This window comes from Danio rerio, chromosome 18 (genome assembly GCF_052040795.2).
Source record: "Danio rerio strain M-AB ecotype USA chromosome 18, GRCz13ab, whole genome shotgun sequence".
NCBI classification, from domain to species: Eukaryota; Metazoa; Chordata; class Actinopteri; order Cypriniformes; family Danionidae; genus Danio; species Danio rerio.
In genome coordinates, this window is record NC_141038.1 from 29,813,279 (window position 1) to 29,838,920 (window position 25,642).

Consider the following 25,642-nt stretch of genomic DNA (forward strand, 5'->3'; position numbering starts at 1 on the left):
GCGGAGGCCATCCGTTACCCAAGGGGGGGATAGATGGCAGAATTTACCTATGGACTAGCCCTAAAAAGGGGGAGTACGCATAGCAAAGAGTGGTTAGCGGAGAGGGAAGACACGGGTCCGCCCAGGGGGGGGACTTAACCGTGGCGGAATAAGCATATGGGATCGCCTAGTGGGGATCACGCATAGCAGGCACCTATACCCAAAACGCGGACTGACCAGCGGGCAGACCTACAACGTAGTGGGCCAGCAAGTGACTCCTCCGCTGAGTCAGTGCTGGGGGCCACGGAGGAATCTGCAGGGCTCACCTGACGGGGAACTTTACTGACAGATAAAAAAGGCGCACGTACCTCCGTGTTAGGGAGAATGGCGCAGCAAGCGTGTTTCAACACCCTACCGAGTTGTCTCCTCAATCACCAAAGGGTTACCTAATACCCTTGAGGAAACCGGCTCCACTCGCAGATTGTAAAACCTTGCAAATGTGTTGGGTGTCGCCCAGCCCGCAGCTCTACAGATGTCTGTTAGAGAGGCGCCACGTGCACGCGCCCAAGAGGATGCAACGCTCCGAGTTGAGTGTGCACGTACTCCCGGGGGACACGGCTGACCTCGACTCGAATAAGCGAGTGAAATGGCATCCACAATCCAGTGGGATAATCTTTGTTTCGATACGGCACTTCCCTGCTGCCGACCGCCATAACAGACAAAGAGCTGCTCAGATGATCTAAATTCTGAGTACGGTCCACATAAATGCGCAGAGCGCGAACTGGACAAAGTAAAGAAAGGGCTGGGTCTGCCTCCTCCGGGGGCAGCGCTTGCAGGTTCACTACCTGATCTCTAAAGGGGGTGGTAGGAACCTTGGGCACATAGCCGGGGCGGGGTCTCAGGATAATGTGAGAGTAATCCGGCCCGAATTCCAGGCACGAGTCACTGACCGAAAATGCCTCCAGGTCCCCGACCCTCTTGATGGAGGCCAACGCAACCAGCAGAGCTGTCTTCAGGGACAGAAATCTTAGAGATACTGATTCGAGTGGCTCAAAGGGATCGGATCGCAGACTCGTGAGAACGAGGGCGAGATCCCAAAAGGGCATGAGAGGGGGGCGAGATGGATTAATTCGCCTAGCACCCCTAAGGAACTGGATGACCAGGTTATGCTTTCCCACGGTGCCGCCAGCTACCGCGCTATGATAAGCGGAGATGGCGGCCACGTAAACCTTGAGAGTGGAGGGCGACAGCCTGCTGTCCAACTTCTCTTGAAGGAAAGAGAGCACAACACTAATCTGGCAATTTCGGGGGTCTTCTCTGCGAGAGACGCACCATTCAGTGAATAGACTCCACTTCAGGGCGTAGGCGCGCCTCGTGGAGGGGGCTCTAGCCTGAGTGATGGTATTAACCACCGCAGTCGGTAGGTTACCTAAGTCTTCCTCGCGTCTAGGGACCACACGTGGAGGTTCCAAAGATCGGGGCGAGGGTGCCAGATGGTGCCCTGTCCCTGAGAGAGTAGGTCCTCTCTCAAAGGGATCCGCCAGGGGAGGGCCGTCGCAAGGAGTGAGAGCTCTGATATCCAGGTCCGGTTGGGCCAAAGGGGCGCAACTAGCAGAACCTGTTCCTCGTCCTCCCTGACCTTGCACAGAAACTGCGCGAGCAGGCTCACTGGGGGAAACGCATACTTGCGCATGCCCCGAGGCCAGCTGTGGGCCAGTGCATCCGTGCCGAGAGAGCCCTCGGTCAAGGAAAAAAAAACAACTGGCAGTGAGCGTTCTCGGGGGAAGCAAACAGATCGATCTGGGCCTCCCCGAATCGCGCCCATATCAGCTGAACAGACCCGGGGTGGAGTCTCCATTCTCCAGGGCGTAACAGCTGTCGTGAGAGCGCATCGGCTGCACGATTGAGCGTGCCTGGGACGTGAATGGCGCGCAGCAATTTCAGCCGCGGGTGACTCCAGAGGAGCAGACGGCGGGCGAGCTGAGACATGCGGCGAGAGCGCATACCCCCCATGCGGTTGATATACGCCGCCGCCGCCGTACTGTCCGTCCTGACCAGCACGTGTTGCCGCTCCAGCACCGGTAAAAAGCGGTGGAGAGCGAGGAACACTGCCAACAGCTCTAGGCGATTGATATGCCAATGCAGCTGGGCACCCTTCCAGAGGCCCGCAGCCGCATGCCCGCGACACGCGGCCCCCCAACCCGTGTTGGAAGCGTCTGTTGAAACAACAACATGGCTGGACGCCTGTCCTAGAGGCACACCGGCCTGTAGGAACGAGGGGTCGTTCCAAGGGCTGAGGGCGCGGCGACACAGCGCAGTAACCGAGACCCGGTGTGTGCCCGCGTGCCATGCGCGTCTGGGGACCCGATCGTGAAGCCAGTGCTGAAGTGGTCTCATATGGAGCAACCCGAGCGGCGTGACGGCGGCTGCGGATGCCATATGCCCCAGGAGCCTCTGAAAGAACTTCAGTGGGACCACTAGTTTGCTGTCGAGCTCCCTCAGACAGTTCAGCAACAGGCGAGCGCGTTCCTCGGAGAGGTGCGCTACCATGGTGATCGAGTCCAGCTCCATCCCGAGAAAAGAAATCCTCTGCACGGGGGCGAGTTTGCTCTTTTCTCGGTTGACCTGAAGCCCCAGTAGGCGGAGATGCCGAAGCACCTCGTCCCTGTGCATAATCAATTGCTCCCGCGAGTGGGCTAAAATCAGCCAGTCGTCGAGATAACCGAGTATGCGAATGCCCGCGAGCCGAAGGGGCGCTAGGGCACCCTCCGCGAGTTTGGTGAAGACCCGCGGAGACAGAGAGAGCCCGAAGGGGAGGACCTTGTACTGCCACGCTCGACCCTCGAATGCAAACCGCAGAAATTGGCGGTGGCGTGGAAGAATGGAGACATGGAAATACGCGTCCTTCAGGTCTATGGCTGCAAACCAATCCCGAGGACGAACGCATTGGAGAATGCGCCTCTGCGTGAGCATTCTGAACGGCAGCTTGTGCAGACAGCGGTTCAAAACGCGCAGATCTAGGATTGGCCGTGACCCACCGCTCTTTTTGGGTACGATGAAGTATGGGCTGTAAAACCCACTCTCCATCTCGGCTGGAGGAACCGGCTCGATTGCACCCTTCGCCAGGAGGGCAGCAATCTCCTCTCGCAAGACAGGGGCGGACAGGGGGTTGACCCTGGAGAAATACACGCCCGTAAACTTGGGGGGCCGTTTCGCGAACTGAATCGCGTAACCGAGTCTGATTGTGCGTATGAGCCACCGCGAGGGGCTGGCCCGCGCTAACCAGGCAGGCAGAGCCCTCGCTAATGGAGTCATCGCTACAATCGCTGACGTACCAGCGGTGGGGCAGCGCGGAGTGGGTGTGCTGATCCGGGAAGCACGAGGGTCCCGCGGAAAAGCTGGAGGAGAGCGATTCGCTCTGGCTCCGCACCCTGACTCCGGAGAGGGGGCTGGAGGGCTGAGGGAAGGGAGACCGTCCCCCCAGCGCTCGTGAGCCACTGGCGAAGCACGTAGAGTCTGCGAGCCGGAAGGCAGCGCGTCCCGGACTGGCAGAACTCGTGCAGTCACATCCGGGGAAGGGAAAAAGTGCTCTTTTACTGATGTTTTGGTGGCACTGAAAAGTACCGTTGTTATCGGGGCCCCGCCCTCCAGCGGGGAAAGAGCAAGTTTCCTCTTCTCCGGATGGCCTGTCTCCGGGACGCTTCGCGGTCCGTTTACCGGACTTAACGGCGCCCTGGGCAGGAGGGGCTGCCTGCTTTCGAAGTGAACGCCGCGCCCGCTTGGCCGGAGGCGCAGGCGGGGGCGGGGCAGCACTCGTTGGCGGGCGCCCTCGGCGAGGAACAGGGGAGGTGGATGGCTCGGCGGGCGGAGCGGGCTTACGGCCACGCCGATAGATGACATTGCCCATCGCATCCGACTGCTCTTTCACCGCCTTGAATTCCTGGGTGAATTCACCGACGGTGTCGCCGAACAGGCCAGCCTGGGATATGGGCGAGTCAAGAAAGCGAACTTTGTCAACGTCGCGCATATCGGCCAGGTTTAGCCAGAGGTGGCGTTCCTGAACCACAAGTGTGGACATCGTCCTCCCCAGCGCACACGCGGCGGACTTAGTAGTCCGAAGAGCATAGTCGGTCGCGGTGCGCAGCTCATGTAATAAGCTTGGGTTGGACCCGCCCTCGTGCAGCTCGGCCAGCGCCTGCGCTTGGTAGCGCTGGTAGGTGGCCATCGCGTGCAAAGCAGAAGCAGCCTGGCCCGCAGCCTTATAAGCTCTGGCTCCGAGGGAGGCAGACAACCTACAGGCTTTGGACGGGAGGTGGGGCAAACCCCGCCACGTAGAGGCGCCGCGCGGACAAAGATTGACCGCGATAGCGCGCTCCACTGACGGGATCGCCTCATACCCCCTGGCAGCTCCGCCGTCAAGGGCGGTGAGGGCGGAGGCACTCGCAGCACGGGCAGAGAAAGGTGCCCTCCAGGACTGCGTGAGCCTACTGTGCACTTCCGGGAAGAAGGGGACGAGAGGCTTCGAAGGCTTCGCCTTCTGGTCCTCTACGTAGCACCCATCTAGTCGGTCCGGCCGCGGAGCTGGGGGATAAACCATCTCCAACCCCACGGCCGAAGCAGCCCGGGAAAGCACGGCTAACATGTCCGCTTCAGGATCCGATTTGACAGCGCTCACCTGCCCGGAGGGGTCGAGCGGGTCCGGATCTTCGTCGGACAGTGAAAGCCCACCCTCCGATGCCGCGGAGGACATCTGAACTCCGGTGTCAGCGAGTGTGAGAGCTACCATCTGGTTAGACGGATCACTCTCACCACCCGAAGCTTGGATGGAGCGCCGTGAGGAGCGAGAGGTCCGCGAGCCCGTGGGCGGCGGATTAGCTCCCGCTGAAACCCTCAGATCTGCCCGAGCGCCCGCTGCTTTTTTAGAACAGGAGGCAACTGGGGTGGCTCGCTCTCTTGCGAAAGTTAGCCGCGATCTTAGCTGTGCAACGGTCATGGCATCGCAATGATGACATGAACCGCCCGCGAGCACCGCATTAACATGCTGGACCCCCAAACATGCAATGCAGTGATCGTGTCCATCATCCGGAGCCAGGAAACCCCCGCATCCAGAAACGCACAGTCGGAGCGCCATCCTGAAAAGGACGTGCTGCACGACTGTGTTGCTCTTTTAGGAAAGTTGCAACTATACGCACCGCTCTGGAGGACCGGACCCAAAGAACCGCAGGCAAGGGAGTAACCCAGCTCGACCGTCTGCCACCGCGAAGACCCACTCTGGACCGGGAGACACACTCGTTCGCTCTGAAGTGCTGATCAGCAAGAGGAACCCTCATCGACTCACTCAGAAAGGATCTGAAGCGAAAAGGATGGCGTCTGCTGGCTTCAGGTGTGCTTATATGCTGAGATAATTGCAGATGTCGCACACCTGCGCAAGCTTACGCTGCCAATTAATTTCATTCATTGGCCCGTTCAATACTCTCCAGATAAGCGGCTTCTGATCCGAATCCTCCCATTCATGGCACTGAAGTTCCCCAACCGAAGGGGAACTACAGTTTCAGCTAAAAAATCTTCTTTAATGTTGTATTAAAGAAAAAGTCTTATATCTTGGATGATCTGAGGGTGAGGAAATTAAGGGATGGCTAAATTAACATCAAATGTTCATTTTTGGCAGAGCTGTACTTTAATCTAATGATCACTAAAGCTCTTTATTAGTTTTTAATGCATTATTCATTTAAGAGTGGTTTAGTTCTTTATGAGTTATACACTAATTTATTGTTTAACTTTAGTTCATTCATTATTTTTTTTTTCAGCTTGGTCCCTTGATTAATCTGGGGTCGCCACAGTGGAATGAACCACCAGCTTATCCAGCATATGTTTTTATCAGCAGATGCCCTTCCAGCAGATGCCCTTCCAGCTGCAAACTATCACTGGGAAACATTCATACACACTCTTTCTTTCACTCAAGGGGGAACATGCAAACTCATTTGAACAGGCTCAAACCACCAGCCTTCTTGCTGTGAGGCAATCGTGCTACCCACTGCGCTACCGTGATGCCTGGTTAACATTAGTTAACCCTTTAAATTCTGCTCAAAGAAAATAAATAACCCATTTATTTGGTTAAGTTTTGTTCATGACATCACTTTAAGTAAGCATTTGCATTCGTTTTGTTTTATTGATAACCAATGAAAAAAAAAAATACTAGATGGTTATGATACCTATTTAAGTTAATAATTACATGCCTTCATGTCATTCCAATCCTGAGAACTTCGTTCATCTTCAGCAAACATGTTTTGATTTTTTGGGCAAGCCTTAATATTTAATAACACTATTACAATCACTTATAAGACTCACAAAAAAAACAAAAAACCAAACAATGGCATTTAGAGAAGTTATTACTCAAGTTTGAATTTAAAACAGTAAAACATAAGATTCTAAAACATTCTTGCCATTATGGACCACAAAACCATATCTTATAAACATATTATATATTAATCAAAACTAAATAAAATTTCTATTGATGTATGGTTTGTTAGGTCTATTTGAAAATCTGGAATTTGAGGGCTCAAAAAATCTAAATACTAGGGATGTAACGGTATTGTAAATACCGTCATACCGCAATATTAATTTTTTTCGATATTACCATAGTCGCATGACTCGGTAAAACTATAGGTCTTCTGAGAAAATTTGCTCAGGTGAATGAAGCGAACGGGAGGTAGCGAAAACTACAATTCCCATCAGCCCATGCTTGACCATCATCCCTTGCGGTCTGTTGTCGCTACAGATCCAGTAATGCGGAAATGGAGTGTGCTGCTAGAAGCGGGGATGAAAAAGAGCTGGAAAACTCTAAAGCGGGTGTTGACGCCGCGTGCGTACTGAATAGCGGTGTTGTTGCGCGAGTTCTTATCAGCTGTGTTGTCGCGCACGTACTGAATAGCGGTCCTGTCGCGCAAGTTCTTATCAGCTGTGTTGTCGCGCGCGTACTGAATAGCGGTGTTGTCGCGCGAGTTCTTATCAGCTGTGTTGTCGCGCGCGTACTGAATAGCGGTGTTGTCAGCACACTGTTCAGATTGATGCAGACATGAGACCTCTATCTCACTCATGGTTTGTCCTCTCAAGTGGGGGAAAGACAATGCACAACGTTACCCACTGCTGTCAACCTGGGCCAAGTCATATCTCTCTTGTCCCAGAAACCTCAGTCCCAAATGAGAGGGTTTTTTCTGTTGCAGGGGACATTGTAAATACCCAGAGATACCAGCTTTTACCAGATTATATTTATATGATAATTTTCCTTTAAACCCATCTCTATCTAAGTGAGTGAGTGATTAAATGTTGAATGTGATGAGTTTTCAACAATACTACATTGAAACTTTATTTTTTTACATGGTTTAATATTTTTTTTGTTATTAAAATTGAAGTTCCTGTTTCAAAGCTTACAGATAGATGGCTAATTTGTATGTCATTGACACTTTTGGCACTTTTTTGGAGTATTTTCATAAGTTTTGTTTTTTCCTGTAAATGGTTCAATAAATACCGTACCGTGACATTCATACCGAGGTATTACCGAACCGTGAAATTCTGATACCGTTACATCCCTACTAAATACTGATGAAATAGCCTTTAAAGTTGTCCATATAATGTTCTTAGATATTTCTAATTTCCCCAAAATTTGGTTTTGATTTAATTTACTGTAGAAAATTCACAAAATGTCTTGATGGAAGATCTTTACTTCAACATGAGCAACTTTTTAGGTCAACAATTCCTTTCATTCTAATGTGAGCATCAGAGTAATCTGTGCATCTGTTTTTGTGTGCTTTAGACTGAACCAGAGATTATTGAAGAGACTGATGTGGACCGACTAGGGGGCCGCCATTATTTTGGCTGTGGTCGACAAATCAAAGGTCAGTCTGAGACGTCCACGCTGAGCTCTCAGCCTTCAATAGATGAAGTTCGTCAGCAGATGCATCTCCTGCTTGAAGAAGCCTTTAGTTTGGCTTCAGCAGGACACTCCACCTCCAGCAGACACCATCACCATCACTCGCACCTTCAGCATCCCCCGCTGGGACCCTATGGTTTGGGTCCAGTCATCCCATACTCAGAGGTGGTGACTAGTGCACCGGGCACCACAAGTCAAGGACAGGGAGGACTGCAGTGGGTGCCAGCCTATAGACCAGACCCTTACCAGTGCAGTCTGGGCAAACAGGTACAGTTACAGAAGCAAAACAGTTCCAATGTCTTATTAAAAGAATCTTGTGTATTTGATAAGTAATTGCTTTAAATAATGTATTTAAATAAATTTAATTCAAGAGTTAAGAATTCACAAATGTAAGAAGTGAGTAGGGCGGACAGATATCAAGTGTAGCTAAGAAATAAAGTAAATAATAGTGGAAGTCAAAATAATGTTAAAACAAATAGAATGAATAATGTTAAATTCAAACATTTAGTATTTTATGTTCAACAGGTCTATAAGAAAAACTTACAGCAACATTGCAATATAGCATTGCTTTTATTATTAGGTTTTTGCTGCTTTATATATTCATTCATTTTCTTTTTGGCTTAGTCCCTTTATTAATCTGGGGTCACCACAGCTGAATGAACCGCCGACTTATCCAGCACATGTTTTACGCAGCGGATGCCCTTCCAGCTGCAGTCCATCACTGGGAAACACCCATACACTCATTCACACATACACTACGGACAATTTAAGCTTACCGCATGTCTTTAGACTTGTGGGGGGAAACCGGAGGACCCGGAGGAAACCCACACAAATGCGGGAAGAACATGCAAACAACACACAGAAATACCAACTGACCCAGCCAAGACTTGAACCAACGACCTTCTTGCTGTGAGGCGACAGCACTACCTACTGCACCACTGCGTCACCCTCCTTTATATATATATATATATATATATATATATATATATATATATATATATATATATATATATATATATATATATATATTAGTGCTGTCAATTGATTTAAAACAATTAACTAATTAATTGCACCTTTTAAAAAAAATAATCGCAATTAATTTTGGCTATTCAAATGTAAAATTAATGTAAACGCAAGACAAAAGCTATTTAACTTCAAAATATAGATGTTTATTAGAATTAAAATTCTAAATAAAATTGTTTAATAGAATTTTTGTTTAACTTGTAAAACAGTTTTCTTCATGTGAACAGCATACCCACAATAAACCATCAAGATCCTGGCTTGACAGCCATATTTATTAAAGAAATTAAAACACAGGCATGTTAATGACATTTAAATTTCAAAACAATCAATGCCAATAAAGAAAACATTGATTTCCATGTTGGATTCTATGTGGACTGCAAAAAAATGCCAAAATAAAGGCATTACAGATATGGAAAATTGAAAATTATAATAATAAACTATTTTATACAAACTTTTGCACTCATTGTAAAGTTTTATTGCTGTGAGTTGAGAATATTAGTTATAGAGTAGAAACAATTTAGCTTAATCTTCCTTTACAATTATCCAGTTGCTAAGACTAGGAGTATCCCGCAAGTGCACAGAGACTCCCAAATGCCCGCAAATGAATGATACTTTCTCGCAAACCGGTCGTTAAATACATTGCACACCCCTCTCCCCCGCATCCCTCCTAGCTCTTTAGGTAGCCTATGTCGCGCGCAACTCAACCCCACCGTCCTTCAGGTACATCTCGCGCGCACACGCCCCTACTCAGATATGTCGCTCACTCCACCCCTGACACCCCTCAATGGGCCTGACACAGACACACACACAGACACACACACAATGTGCTGCAGACGTTTTTGCCCCAACGGCCTTCCATACTGGAGCGACTGCCCTTTAGATTCAACACGCATGATCACGTTTATCAAATTTGCTTAAACTAAGCATCCTAAAGTATTACTGTATTTCACAAGGATTCTGACACAACAACGCGAAGCACACGCTTTCGTTGCGTTTAATGAGGAAACACGCTAAACTTGGGGGGCTCATGCTGAAAGGCAGAGTAATGCCCTGTCTTTGACAGCTCGCGACTTCACCCAAGACTTTCTGAGTACATTCACATACATAAGACACCAATACTCCGATTTTAATATGATTAAGATAATACTCTTATTACAATTCTACCGTGTAGCTAAGCAGTAATTTTATTACCTTAAAGGAACACCGAGTCACGAAATGCGGAGGATTTTCTTTCTGTTCGCCATGCGGTATCAACTTACAACAGATGTCGAAAGTTAAAAATGAAACACCCGAAATTGCATGAAACTCTGAATGATGCGACTAATTGTTTTATACTGAAACTTGCCTTCAAAAAGTGCTTCATTGGCCTTATCCACATTTCTTGCATGTTAAACGCACGTCCACCACAACAGGAAGTAAAAAAAAACCTGCAACTGCGTTAATTGCATTAATTTTTTTAACGTGTTAATTATTTTAAATTATTCGCATGCGTTAACGCACTAATTTTGACAGCGATAATATTATTATGACCTATTTATCAGCATTTCCAACATTGATAATAATAAGAATTGTTGCTTGAGTACCAAATCGACATAATGTAACACTCAATACGACAGTAATATCCATTACAGGAATAAATTGCATTTTAAAACAGTAAAATAGAAACGTTACATTTTACAGTATTACTGTATTCAGTGTGCTTCTAAATAATGCCTGCGGCGAGTATAAATAAATTATTTAAAAAACATAAAAAAGGATTATTCCAAACATCACGTGTATAAATTCATGTAAATATATCAATTGAACTATAAATTGTTTGCTTTTGTCTATTTTTGTCAATTTATTTTAATTGATGCTGAGTGATCAGTCTAAAAGGTCTGAATTATTGTGGCAACTGTGTGTGTTAGAAATCTAAATTGTACAGATGTCTACAAATAGAAACTGCTACCTTGCTTGCTTATATGTCAATTGTTCAATATTCCAGTGAATAGACAGTTATACACAATTATTTGCCATCCTGTGAAATTGAAAAAAAAAAAAAAAAAAACTGTTGTGCAATTATGACTATTATATCAGACCCGTAGCCAACCTAGTGAATGGGGTGGTTCTTATTTTTTCTTTTTTAAAAAGTGGACCTTTTTGCAGTTATTTCACTATTGTCATTTATAAGGCAAAAAAACAAAAAACAAAAAAAAACAATACTTGGTTTCAGAATTTGGCAATTTGAATAATAAAAATAAGTAAACAATATGATAATAATGTAGAGCTTTACAATTTTTGTAGCTTCTCTTGTAAAAAAAAAAAAAGTACATTTGAAAATTCATGGATAAAAACAATAGCTTAATACTTATTCATATAGTCTGCTTTTGGTGTTTCACAACTTTTTTTTGGTATTTTTTTATTTCAATAATAATAATAAGATTTAGAATAAAAGTTACTTATTAAATGTTTTCTCTGTAACAACAATACAGTGAAAGTTGACTGTACTTGCATCAGATTCCGCTTGGTCTTAAAGCCTTTTTCAATAAGTTGTTTTGATAACTTATGATGGCATTACAGTCAAAATAGGACAAGTGAGCTCATGTGTGGCACAAATACTGGACCTTTGTCAGTTGGTGGGGGCGGGGGTCTTTTGAACCACCAGAACCCCCACTGACTAAAAGAATAAAATAATTGACAGTATCACAGGAGGGCTAATCATTTTAAGCATATAGTATTTGTGAATACTAATATGGAACTAATTTCTGGAATAGGCATTCAGGTTTACTCAGCTTCCTGAAATGGCTCTTGGGTCTCCTCCACCCCCTGTCCCACCAAGAACAGGTCCTCCACCTGAATCCTCACTGCGACGGTCAGAAATTTACTTACATCTTGTTTTAAAAGCTTTTTCCTAATAATTTATTTACTCTCATTAACTGCATGACATTATAAATTCAAATTACTTATTTATCTTTAAATGAACGCTGATTCCACATACAAAAATGGTAAAGTGGAGAAGTTGGCAAGCTCTAAAAAAATCTCCATTATGCATTAAAAGCACCAATAAAGGAGTCAATTTGCACAAAATGTTATATCGTATTAATGTGTTTGGTATATATTTGACTTTTTAATTGTGTAATTGAAGCATATAGCATCCCATAATGCTAAGTTTGTGCCCTTTATAACCATTTGGATTGTATCAAATATGAATTAAAAGTTAAATATTGCTTTGTTACTCATAAACAGAGATGACTCTATGGAATCAGAAGGTTTAATTTATACATTCATTCATACTTTAATTGTGCACATTTTCCTTTTTTGGAGCTTAATATTAATAACAACTCATCAACTCAATTGAAATAACATAAGTAAATAGTGTATTCATTTTTGATGTAACAAAATTATAACAAATCCAAAGCTCATAAATAGTGAGGCAAATAGAAATGAAAAAAAAAAAAAAAAAAAAAGCTCTGTAACTGTCATGTTCATTTTCTGAAGACTCAAGCTGACTTGTTAGTGGATCAATACTGTCACCTGGTGGTAAAATTATGTCAATGCATGCGTGACTTTGTTGCCATGTCGTTAGGTCATCCTCTGATCTTGGTCCAAAGGCTCTTTGCTCTGAGTCATCAGTGTCTAGTCAGCATGACAGCGCCCCCTACATACCAAACAGCAGAGTGCCACTCCCACCTGCCATCACTGAGCCTGTTCCCAACCACTCAGGTTAGTGTTTGTACATGTCTGTGTGCACCATTTATTTCTGTAAAGAATGTCTATTCTTTATTTCTGGTTTTGCACAGTCAGTCAGTCAGTCAGTCACAATTTGATTGATTGACTGACTTACTGACTGACTGACTGACTGATTGATTGATTGATTGATTGATTGATTGAATGATTGATCAATTGATTGACTGCACATTCTAGGGTCCAATCTGTGTGTGTAGTATCTAAGATAGTAACCTTTTTTCCCTTACCAAAGGCAAGGCAAGGCATGTTTATTTATATAGCACATTTCATACACAGTGGCAATTCAAAGTGTTTTACAAAAACAAGAATAAAAGAAACAAGTAAAATAAAAATAAAAACAAATAATAAAAATGAGTAAAAAAAAAAACACAAAAACAGGTAAAATGTGATAAAAGAATGAAGAAGAAGAGAAAAACATAATAGTGCGACAAAATATGGCTAAAGATGACGTAACTACCAATTTACCTGATTCTGTTGCCATTCTTTTCCATATGAAAAACATTATATGGCAAGCAGCCAAAAGTAGACCAAAGTAATGCTACTCGTTTGAATAACTGACTTTTATAGACTTTTTATAATACAAGTATTGCAACTTTTTTTTATTATTAAAAAAAGTCATATAAGTCAGTGATTCAAACTATTCAAACAAATCAGTGATTGAAACAATGCAGTCATGTAAAATTTATATTAAAGGATTTTTTTTTCTGTTTATGTTTTTCTATTTCAGAATGTTGTGTTTATTTTAATGATCTTGCTTGTTCATTAAGTTTGTGATATTTACTTGCAGAATTATTAATGAGAATTATTTAGACATATAATTTTTTCATAAGAATATTTATTCAGTCTATTGAGAATTAGTTGGCATGTGGATGCAATGTAACTTAAATTCAACAAAATGCGTTAAAGGGACGATCAGAATAAAGTGATACCCAGATTTTTGCTTCCTCAAAATGTAATTTACACATTTTATTTTAGAAATGTTTCAATGAAAGGCTTTTCATTGGAAAGGAACATGTATCCCTACAGATAACCTATTTCTAGGTTTTATTAAAGCAGTATATCCTGAAATTTCTATGAGAACTTTTTTTTTTTTTATTAAGACATTTTTAAATTTCACCCGATGAAATAACAAACAAACTTAGATCTAATGCATTTAAAGAAAAGCACTGATTATTGTTTGACTTCGTATTTATGAAACCCACAAAAAAGTGCATCATTTAAATAAATCAATGATCCGCAATGCCTAGAAATTTGTTGTTGCAACAAACACTAAAGGTATATTTACCTCAAAGAAGAAACGTAATGGAATTTGCATTTTTATTTAGCAGACTCTTTCTTCCAAAGTGACTTACAAATGAGCAAAATTGAGCAATTTGATCTATATCAGTCCACTGTAAAGGAAACAAAATGGAGCTACTTTGCAAACACTATCATGTCCATTTGTCATAAACCTTGTGTGTTACTTAAGTCAATTGATTCCATTCTTAATGCCCCTCAGGCTCCGTTTCAAACCCTCTTTTAAAATGTGTGAGAAATTCTTGTGTTTTTATTATTAATATGGTGGCTTTTAGCACAGCATGAGATGTTGACATTTAATGTTTATTTATTTCTTTGAAAGTATGTGCTACGCTTTGCTTTACTCTCTAATGTCAGCACTTTGGTCAACTGTGTTGTTTTAAAGTGCTTTATAAATAAAATGTAATTTAATTGAAAAAGCAATCAGTCCAACAAAGTGCAAAAACAGTAATGTTTTTAACTCTATTTCAGTAATGTAATTTTGAAAATTATTTTTTTAAATATTCACATTAACCTTTCACCGGAAGTTTATCATTAGCTGAAAAGCACTAGCTGTGCCTATAGCCCATTACATTGATTGAAAACATCTCAGAAATCTACGCTGAAGTATGGAACAAACCAGTATCTAAAGACTAGAATCTAAAATACATATTAAGGTGGGCTACTTTTTGTTCAGCATTAAACTATGTAGTTACCACTCAGTATGATATCTAATACTGTATAATAATACCTTGAATCTAACTCAATCTAACTCAAAGCAAAGTAATAAAATAAAAAATAATAAAAAATAAAAAAGTACCAGTGCAACAATATAGTGATATGCATGTTTATATATATATATATATATATATATATATATATATATATATATATATATATATATATATATATATATATATATATAGTTTTACATAGTTGTGGTTTTATTTTTATTTTTTATTTTATTTTACTTTTTATTTTTTTATTTTTTTTTTATTTTTTTTTGCTAAGCTGAAAACATGAATATGTATATATTTTTTTATTTAATGCTTGCAATGCAGATTCAATTAGAACCCCTAATTATATACAGTTAGGTCCATAAATATTTGGACATTCATTCAAACATTTTTTTGGTCAATACACCAGCATAATAGAAATGAAACAACCAAGATTTGCTTTAACTGCAGACTGTCAGCTTTAATTTGAGGAAATTTACATCCAAATCAGGTGAACGGTGTCAGAATTACAACAGTTTGCATATGTCCCTGACCCTTGTTAAGGGTCCAAGGGTTGCATTTGGAATCTGTTACTGTCAACTCTCAAGATGAGATCCAAATAGCTGTCATGACCAGTCAAGGAAGCCATCATTAGGCTAAAAAAATAAAACGAAGCAGTCAGAGAGATAGCAAAAAGGTAGAGATAGCAAAAAGGGTGTTTTTCCCTGGTAAAGAAAACACCCTTTACAACAGTTGTCCAGATCAAGAACACTCTCCAGGAAGTAGGTGTATCTGTGTCAGAGTCAACAATCAAGAGAAGATCTCACCAGAATGAATACAAAGCGTTCACCACAAGATGTAAACCATTGGTGAGCCTATAAAACAGGAAGGTCAGATTAGAGTTCTAAAAACTTATTCACAGTGCTGGAACAACATCCATTGGACAGATGAGATCATGATCAACTTGTACCGGAGTGAGAGGAAGAGAAGAGTATGGAGAATAAAAGGAACTGCTCATGATCCTAAGCAGTGAAGCATGGTGGTAGTAGTGACATGGTGTGGACAAGTATGGCTGTTAATAGAACTGGTTCTCTTGCATTTATTCATAATGTAAAAACAGCACGAGGAATTCTGAAGTGTTTCAGGCAATATTTTTTGCTCATGTTAAGCCAAATACTTCAGAACTGAATCCAATTGAGCATGCATTTCACTTGCTGAAGATAAAACTGAATGGAAAATGCCCCACGGACAAGCAGGAACTGAAGACAGTTGCTGTAGAGGCCCGGCAAAGCATCACCAGGAATGAAATCCAGTGTCTGGTGATGTCTATGCGTTCCAGACTTCTGGCTGTAATTGACTCCAAAGGATTTGTAACCAAGTATTAAAAATTGAAAGTTTGATTTCTGAGTATTATTCTGTACAATTACTTTTGGGCCCTTAACAAGTGGGAGGCGCATATGCAAACTGTTGTAAATACACTGTTCACCTGATGTGAATGTATAATACTGACAGTTAAAGCACATCTTGGTTGCTTCATTTCAATTCCATTGCGTTGGTGTATAGAGCCAAAAATGTAAGAATTGTGTCGATGTCCAAATATTTATGGCCATATATATATATATATATATATATATATATATATATACACTAAAATATCTACTAAAAGACAGAAAGTGTTACTCTACAAACTGTATTGTACACACATCATCTACACACTTGCATTTGTTTAGTATTATGGCTGAAATGAATATACTGAATAAAAACACTTTCCTGTAGATTTTTGTAGCTGCAGATTTGTGTGCCCTACTTATACGACTATGGAAGTCTGGGAAGTCCTGGGAAAAGTGTTGTTAAAGCTGTTATGCAATAAAAAAAGTAAAATTTTAAATATACCCTAAGCTTTTAACCTTGTTTTGTTCGACAGGAAATCCCATGACAGCGGTGTACGCCATCCCAGCCACCCGTCCAGGATACACAGGATATTTCATTTCCACACCACCCTCCTCCTATCACAGCCCTTCCTGGATGTCTTACCCACCTGAACCTGAGGATGTGCCTCCTCAGTGGGCAGAATCAGTAAGAATGCATAAATCACACAGTCTTCTATCATTCTATCCAATTCTGCTTCACAAACTGGGTTGCATCCCAACACCGCAAAGTTACAATGCATGTATCATTAAAAGAATTGAATGCAGTGTAAACCTCATGGACTGCAACCAAAGGAAGCAGAACTGGTCTGTCACATGTGTCTCTATCCACCTTTTTTTCCCACAAGTGATGATTACGTTTCAAATTATGGGCTTAGAGAACTTCAATTCAAATGAACTGAAACAAATGACTTCAAATAAGAAGGCTGTGTTAGAACTATTCTATATACATACAGTTCTCAGCGTAAACGATTGACCCTTTTGAAAATAATTTTTTTTTATCCATTTCTCTGTGAATATTTAAACAAAACAGTTTTAATAAACTGTAATATTATTTAATAATCTTTATTATAATTAAGTACAATCATTCATTCATTTTCTTGTTGGCTTAGTCCCTTTATTAATCTGGCGTGCCACAATGGAATGAACCGACAACTTATCCAGCAAGTTTTTACGCGGCAGATGCCCTTCCAGCCGCAACCCATCTCTGGGAAATATAATTAAATAGAGTTTGATTAATTGACATCTTTATGAACAGATACATAATACATTGAAATTCGAATGAGTTATTGGAAAAAAATATATATATATAATTGCACGTTTCCCTTTATTTTTCCTGTTTATTAAAATGCTGTTTTAAGTATCCCCCATCATATTCATTTGGGTGTATTTATTTTTGAACTGTGATCTTAAGTTTATTTTTTTTATTTTAGGTTTGGTCCCTATTTTGGCTTTGGTTTTGACTAATCTAATATATATATATATATATATATATATATATATATATATATATATATATATATATATATATATATATATTAGGGATGTAACGGTATCAGAATTTCACGGTTCGGTAATACCTCGGTATGAATGTCACGGTACGGTATTTATTGAATCATTTACAGGAAAAAAAAACTTTTGAAAATACTCCAAAAAAGTGCCAAAAGTGTCAATGACATACAAATTAACCATCTATCTGTAAGCTTTGAAACACTAACTTCAATTTTAATAACAAAAAATTATTAAACCATGTAAAAAAATAAAGTTTCAATGTAGTATTGTTGAAAACTCACCACATTCAACATTTAATCACTCACTCACTTAGATAGAGATGGGTTTAAAGGAAAATTATCATATAATTATAATCTGGTAAAAGCTGGTATCTCTGGGTATTTACAATGTCCCCTGCAACAGAAAAAAACCCTCTCATTTGGGACTGAGGTTTCTGGGACAAGAGAGATATGACTTGGCCCAGGTTGACAGCAGTGGGGTAACGTTGTGCATTGTCTTTCCCCCACTTGAGAAGACAAACCATGAGTGAGATAGAGGTCTCTTTGCGGTACAAGTCAATGTCTGCATCAATCTGAACAGTGTGCTGTGTTTCTGCAGTCCCCATGACTGTTATTAGTCGTATTCCCCAACTTGCAGGCACGTGCACACATAGGGCTCAACCTGTGCAGTGCGCATGCCCTTTTTAGTCTTGGATAGAAAATGCCCTTCCAAAACGATCAAAAGTGCCCCCGCGACGCGACACAACCTCCGTCCAATCCAGCCCTTCAGTAGGCGCGCGACAACACCTCTCTTGAATATGCGCGCTCAACCCCCCCTCGGCGCTTTACAATACGCGCGCCACAACACAGCTGATCAGAACGCGCGCGGCGACAACACCCGCTTTAGGTTCGATCATTTCCATCTTTTTTTCATCTCCGCTACTAGCAGCACACTCCATTTCCGCATTACTGGATCTGTAGCGACAACAGACCGCAAAGGATTATGGCCACGCCTGGGCTGATGGGAAATGTAGTTTCAGCTACGTCCCGTTCGCTCCATTCGCCTGAGCAAATTTTCTCAGAAGACCTATAGTTTTACCGAGTCATGCGACTTCGGTAATATCGAAAAAAATTAATATTGCGGTATGACGGTATTTACAATACCGTTACATCCCTAATATATATATATATATATATACAGTGCTTAATTTTTATAATTTGAGAATTGCGAGGTCCTGGAACAGATCAGGGTTACAGATCCGGTGTTACGGTTTAACTGGTGACCGTGTTAACTGGTGTCCCTTTCCAGATTTAAGCTATTTACCTTTGCAGATTGGCAGATTCAACACTTTTTCACAGCAACAAAACATGCCCATACCAAGTCAAGATTCTTATTACTTGGTGTCAGTGTCATTGTACATATTATTGATTTTAATATCTGTGTAGCAGAACAGTATATAAACAAAATTAATAAAAAAATAATAATTATAATTTACATGTCATCAACGGGATTCAAACTCGTGTAGTTAAAAAGTTCAGCACATGTATCAGTTGAGCTATCTAACTGAGCTGTTCAGGACTACATGTGAAATCATCTGTTTTAATATCTTTATGAGTCAAATATGCTTTGCTGTGGTTGTGGACTCGTGTTAACCTGTTTCCATCGACTCATGTTAACATGTTTACATGTTAATTACATGTACTCGCGTTAACAAATTTCTACAAACTCTCCCGCTGATAGAATAGCTCTGCTATATATTTGTTCTATATAGTTCTGAATAGCTCAGTTAGATAAGTTGATTGCTGCGTGTGCTGAACATTTTGACTACACAAGTTTGAATCACGTTGATGACATGTAAATTATAATTATTTTTTTAGATGAATTTTGTTTATATACTGTTTTTCTACACAGATATTAAATCAATAATGCTCACAATGAGACTGACACCAAGTAATAAGAATCTTTATTTGATATGGGCATGTTTTGTTGCTGTGAAAAAGTGATGAATCTGCCAATCTGGAAACGTAAATACCTTACATCTGGAAAGGGACACCAGTTACCACTGTCACCAGTTACACCGTAACACCGGCATGTTGTGGAGAGACCCCCCTCATGATTGTAAAGAGCTTTGGGTGTATGGCCATACACAATAAATGCGCTATATCAGGGGTGGCCAACCCTGTTCCTGGAGAGCCACCTTCCTGCAGATTTTAGTTGCGACCCATATCAAACACACCTGAAACAAATTAATTAGGACCTGAACACCCCGTGATAATTACAGGCAGGTGTGTTTGATATGGGTTGCAAGTAAAATCTGCAGGAAATTGGCTCTCCAGGAACAGGGTTGGCCACCCCTGCGCTATATAAATACACATTACATTTCATTGCATTACATTACATTACATTACATTACATTACAAGCATGTTACCCGAGGATGGAGAGGTGTGTGTTCCGGCACAAATTAAGACCTGTATATTCAGCAGGGGTGTACAATCATCTACCTTCCTGCAGAGTTCAGCTGCAACCTTGATAAAACACACCTATATTTAATTAGCATGTGCACCTTCAGGCCTGAGCTAGTTTGTTTAGTTGTGTTTGATAAGGGTTGGAGCTGAACTATGCAGGAAGGTAGATCTCCAGGTGCAGGATTTCAGGCACCCCTTATATACAGAAATATATTATTGTATCATATTGTATTGTATAGAATCACATAATATAAAACATGATAATTTAAAAGAGAGATTGATAAGAGGTGTATTCATTTATGCTGAGCACTGTAGTAGGGCTGTACGATTAATTAAAGGTGATTTTCATGTGCATTTTGGCAGTAAATAGGCTCTATATTCAACAGTAAATACCCAGCACCAGCTTTCAGATAGAGCAGCATTACACACAGCCATAGTTTACAGACAAGCTATGTGAATAATAACAATAACAATAATAATAATAATAATAATAATAATAATAATAATAATATTTATAATAATAATAATAGTAATAATTCTGAACCTGAAATCGAATAATCATTTGCGATTCGATAGCTATTTGTGTCCCTTCTTCGTGAACTGTGTTGCTATACATCTTACTGAATGGGCAACATATAGGGCATCTTTTATGTCCCATGCCCCTATGTTGCTCCATGTAATGGACATGTAAGCTTACTCCCATTTAAAATAGTCTAAGCCAAATGAAGTAAATGAACAACACTGAGTTAAAACAGTTTGTAAAATGGTTCAAAAAAAGAAGATTACAACCAATAGAATTTAATCAATAGAAACTTTTTGAGGGTTATTCATGGTCTGTTGAAAGTAATTTGTTCATCCTAATAGGTTACCTATTAATTTTGGACAGATGAACTGTCAGGTAAAGAATGACACCTCATGGTTCTTAGTTTTTAAAACAGTTGAATGGAAGTTACAACCCATAAGTCACACAAAGCATCATGAGATTTAGGAAAAAGGTGGATACCTTGTTCTGATTTTGTGCGATGTACTGTCAGATCATGTGACCTGCCCTTGGGCGTAAGACTCGTCTTTTTGGATTGTCCTTTTTATCCCTGTTTGTGTGCCTGCATTCACACAGTGTCTTTTTGCAGAACCAGAGTCATTTAGAAACCATTTGCTGAACTGAATTTATCGCTGACGTTGAGTGGAAACAACAAATTCATGGGGTAGTTGACCACATTTCTTCAAATGAACACTTCTCTTCTTTTCTTTCTTTCTTTCCTCTGTCACAAGCAGGGTTGTGTGCCATTCAGAATCGAGCTGTCAATACCTTTAACATTCCTGATTTTAAACTAAAATATAATTTAAAAAATTATATATATATATATATATATATATATATATATATATATATATATATATATATATATATATATATATATATAATAAATCAAACACAGAGTCTCAAAAAACCCTTTTGTACAAGGAACTACTTTCATCCACCACTCATTCACATCTGCAGCTGATGTCAGAACAGCAGAAACCATTGCCACATTTAAATGATTCTCTAGTTTAAAGGGGTGGTCCACTACGATATTATATTTTAAACTTCAGTTGATGTGTAATGTAGCTGTGTGAACATAAACAGCATCTCTGAATGTAAAATATTCAAAGTTTAATGCAAAGGGAGACCTTGATTTGTACAGAGTTAGCTTAGCAACGCCTACAATTAACGAATTTTGGGGACTACAAAAAATACTTCCGCCCCCTGTGAGATCACAAAAGTTCGTTATTGCGCATCCCACACTGCGCAGGTAAAGGCCGTGGCCAGAGGCGCTGTAACGTTACTGCAGAGAGAGAAATGCCATCCTGCTGTTTCCACAGAGCTGTTCTGTTTCTGTTGTTGGGCTTCCAAATGACACGACCCAAACACAGAAGTGCTTACAGTTCAATATTAATTATGTTCCAGAGAACTATAAAATACATAGCAAGCATGATTTGACAAAACACAGCTTCCAGAATCTCTCCCAGTTCAGTGCTGGATTCAGTTAAAATCTCCTCAAAGATGGAGCAAGGAGACGCTGTGAACTCTGAGTCATGACCTGTAAGTGTTTTTATTTGTTAAAATTGATCATGACATGTACAGTGTCTAACTTTAACGGTGTGTTGTAGCAAAGATGTAAACAACGGGAAATTATGGTAACCGCTAACGACTTAGCTAACGTTACAAATCCATATTTATCAAACGGCTGTAAACGCACACACACACATACACATACACGCACTCTTGGCCAGCACCTGCGTCTCTCTGTGTGAGACGGCAGAATGTCTCTCTATAGGCAGCTATGCTATGCGTTTTACAACTCGGACAATAAAGTCGCAAAAGATATGTGAACGATTCATGTTACTTACACAGGCATATTCCGCATATGCATGAAAGACGTCCTGTAACGCATTGATTTAAAAAAAATACAGCAATGATTTCCCAACTGGAGTGTAACATCAAAAACAAATCAATCCAGGCTCACAAAGGTCTCATCTCACATCTTGTGCTTTATTCTGTCACCACAGAAAATAACTTAATCCGAGCATGAGAGAAAAAGAACAATAAAAATCTCTCCCGCGCACATGCGCTTCTCGTGTTACAAATACTTCATCGTATACACGCATAAACACACTAAAAGGCACAGAAACAGTTAAAGGAGCCGCATCCCATTTTCACTCGTTACAGACACGTGTTGACTGACTGACTGACTGTTTACACAAAACGCGCGTGCTTGTCAGGGCGTGATGTGAAGCCGATCGGCGTATCACAGCATATTATGATGATGACCAATCAGAGTCACTTGAGGGCGGGCCTTTTAGAGGAACTAGGAAATATGACAGTCGTTTTCATGTTAGCTGAGTAGCTGTGTATAATCAAAGTGAGATTTATGAAAAAATAACACGATTTCCTTCAAGTTAAACATGAGCACACATTGCTTTGCATCTTATTAACACAACCAAGCCTTAAAAATAACATTCTGGACCACCCCTTTAAGTGATGACAAAACAGGGGATTTTGCTGACATTTTAAGATTATAAGGCTGAACGACATACCATGCTATCAGTCAGAGATTTTTCTGTATTTCTCTGTTGCAATTGGGAGATTACATTAATTAATAGAGTTGGGGTCGAGTCCACCTTTGTCGAGTCCAAGTCGAGTCCAAGTCCTTAACCAGTCGAGTACAAGTCCGAGTCCAAAAGGGGTCGAGTCGGACTTAAGTCCGAGTCCTTAACATCCGAGTCCGAGTCGAGTCCGGCTGAGTCCAGACAGTCTTAAAACTCATTTATTAATTTTTCTTTTGGCTTAGTCCCTTATTTATCAGGGGTCGCCACAGCGGAACGAACTGCCAACTAGTCCAGCATATGTTTTACGCAGCGGATGCCCTTCCAGCCGCAACCCATTCACTCTCATTCACACTCACACAACACAGCCATTTTAGTAAATTAAATTCCCCTATAGTGCATGTGTTTGGACTGTGAGGGAAACCGGAGCATACGGAGAAAACCCACACCAACACACGGAGAACATGCAAACTCCACACAGAAACACTCCTGGCCCAGTCGAGACTCGAATCAGTGACCTTCTTGTTGTGCGGCAACAGTGCTAAGCATTGAGCCATGGTGCCACCTATGTAAAAATAATGTAAAATAATAATAAATCAAATATATTTTTCTATTAAAAATTAAACTGTTAAATTAATATTAATATTTCAAATTAAAATGAAAATTGGAGGATATATGTAGAATTTTTATTATTTTACAAGACTCACACGTTTGACATTATTCTCATCCCACTTTTTCACATTTCTTGTTTAAATTACACTTACATTACCAAGGCAACAATGCATTTTTTTTTACATTAATTCCAGAGAACTCTGTTATCAGCCCCAGTGTGGAAAATGAAACCATATTCATGCCGACTGACCCAGATCTGCACAGAACATAAAGGTTCAGCAAAGGGAGAGCATTCGGCTTCACCACTGTCTTAACAGGGAATTAACAGTCAGAAAAATTTTGTTTTAAATAAACAAAGAGTGAATAAATAGTGGGGGCAATTGGGTGCAAAATAAAACCCAGTGGGAATCACACTGAAAAAATGGTCCAGTGCAGATTTCTAAGCTCATGATCTGGGTCTATCTGTTAATGATAGCCTGAAACAAGGGTTCTCAATGTCTACATTAAAAGTTCCAAATCTGATTTTTTTATTAAGGTTAAAGGTATGAAACAATTGATATTACATAACTTGTTTTTAATAAACATCCATAAGATGCAGCACGGTGGCACAGTGGGTAGCACAATGGCCTCACAGCAAGATTCGAGCTGGCTTAGGGCAAAATAAACACATGTTCATTCAACTTTGAACTGTCAATTCTCTTCATTAATTCTTTTCAGTGAGGCCGACATCTTCTTCCATTCAAATGATCTCTTTGCTGCAGTGTGTTAAAACAGGCGTGCGCGCACGATTATCCAGCATGATCATGATTAGGCCCGGCCCTAACCAATTTGGAGCCCTAAGCAAGATTTCAGGTCAATTCCAGTAAATTCCACTGCTAGTGTACATATACTCAAAAGACACTTATTAGCTTTGTCTTGGACATTCTTTCATTTTAATAAAGCAAGTATATATTCTAAATACTTAGAAATTTTTGCAACTCTGGGATACCTCGAAAAAATACGCAGCAATTATGCATTGTGAAACCTGTGTAAGTTTTGCAAGTGGACAAAACCAAAATTAAAACAACATGATGATGATCTTATTTTATCTAAACATGCTATGAAGCAGAAAAGAAGGATGAAGAGTCAGGCAGGTAAGATTAGGCCTAAAATAGTTCACAATTCAGGTCTAAAATGACAAAAGATAATTCTCATTCATTCATTCATTCATTTATTTTTGACTTAGTCCCTTTATTATTCAGGGGTCGCCACAGCGGAATGAACCGCCAACAAGCATGTTTTACACAGCGGATGCCCTTCCCTTCATATGCTATGGCCAATTTAAGTAATCAATTCACCTATAGTTTTTGGACTGTGGGGGAAACCAGAGCTCCCGGAGGAAACCCACGCCAACACGGTGAGAACATGCAAACTCCACACAGAAACATCAACTGACCCAGCCGTAGCTCGAACCAGCGACCTTCTTGCTGTAAGGCGACAGTGCTACCCACTGCGCTACCGTGCAGCCCACAGATAATTCTGTAAAACATATCTTTTTGTATCTTATGGAATTGTCAAATTAAATTAATATTCTTGCAAAAGACTTCTTAAATGATCTTAATACATCACTCCAGTTGTCTTTGTGTTCCAGTTACATTAAGGACAAATTTCTGTTATTTATTTAGAATATTGATTGTATAATAATAATAAAAATAATTTTCATATATATATATGAATGCAGGGTGGGGGGGCTTTTGAGGATAGGTCCTGGTCCTCAGTTCAAAAGACAGTGATGATGACATCAGCATACAACTATGCATAATTCTGAGAATCATTTTAAAATGAAACATTTGAGATGATTAATTGTGCAATACACATATTCTTGCACTCTGTCATTGACTACATATAAATAGATTCAGAAATTTGTCATT

General features: G+C 40.8%; 1 protein-coding gene across 6 annotated transcripts in view; it reads left to right on the top strand.

Annotated features, from left to right (window-relative positions):
* The window catches only part of kiaa1549lb (KIAA1549-like b), a 238,712-nt gene that overhangs the window by 208,632 nt on the left and 4,438 nt on the right, over positions 1-25,642 (top strand). Inside the window, exons 18-22 of one of the 6 annotated variants that reach the window (XM_087293220.1) lie at positions 7,793-8,176; positions 11,686-11,783; positions 12,498-12,634; positions 16,574-16,725; positions 21,164-21,238. In XM_087293220.1, coding sequence (XP_087149346.1) covers positions 7,793-8,176; positions 11,686-11,783; positions 12,498-12,634; positions 16,574-16,725; positions 21,164-21,193 — 801 coding nt within the window. In that variant the 3' untranslated portion in view covers positions 21,194-21,238. Of the gene's footprint in view, positions 1-5,503; positions 8,177-11,685; positions 11,784-12,497; positions 12,635-16,573; positions 16,726-21,163; positions 21,239-25,642 lie in introns of those variants that run through there. The other 5 variants (XR_015515017.1, XM_087293219.1, XR_015515018.1 and 2 more) reach the window with 5 other exon arrangements.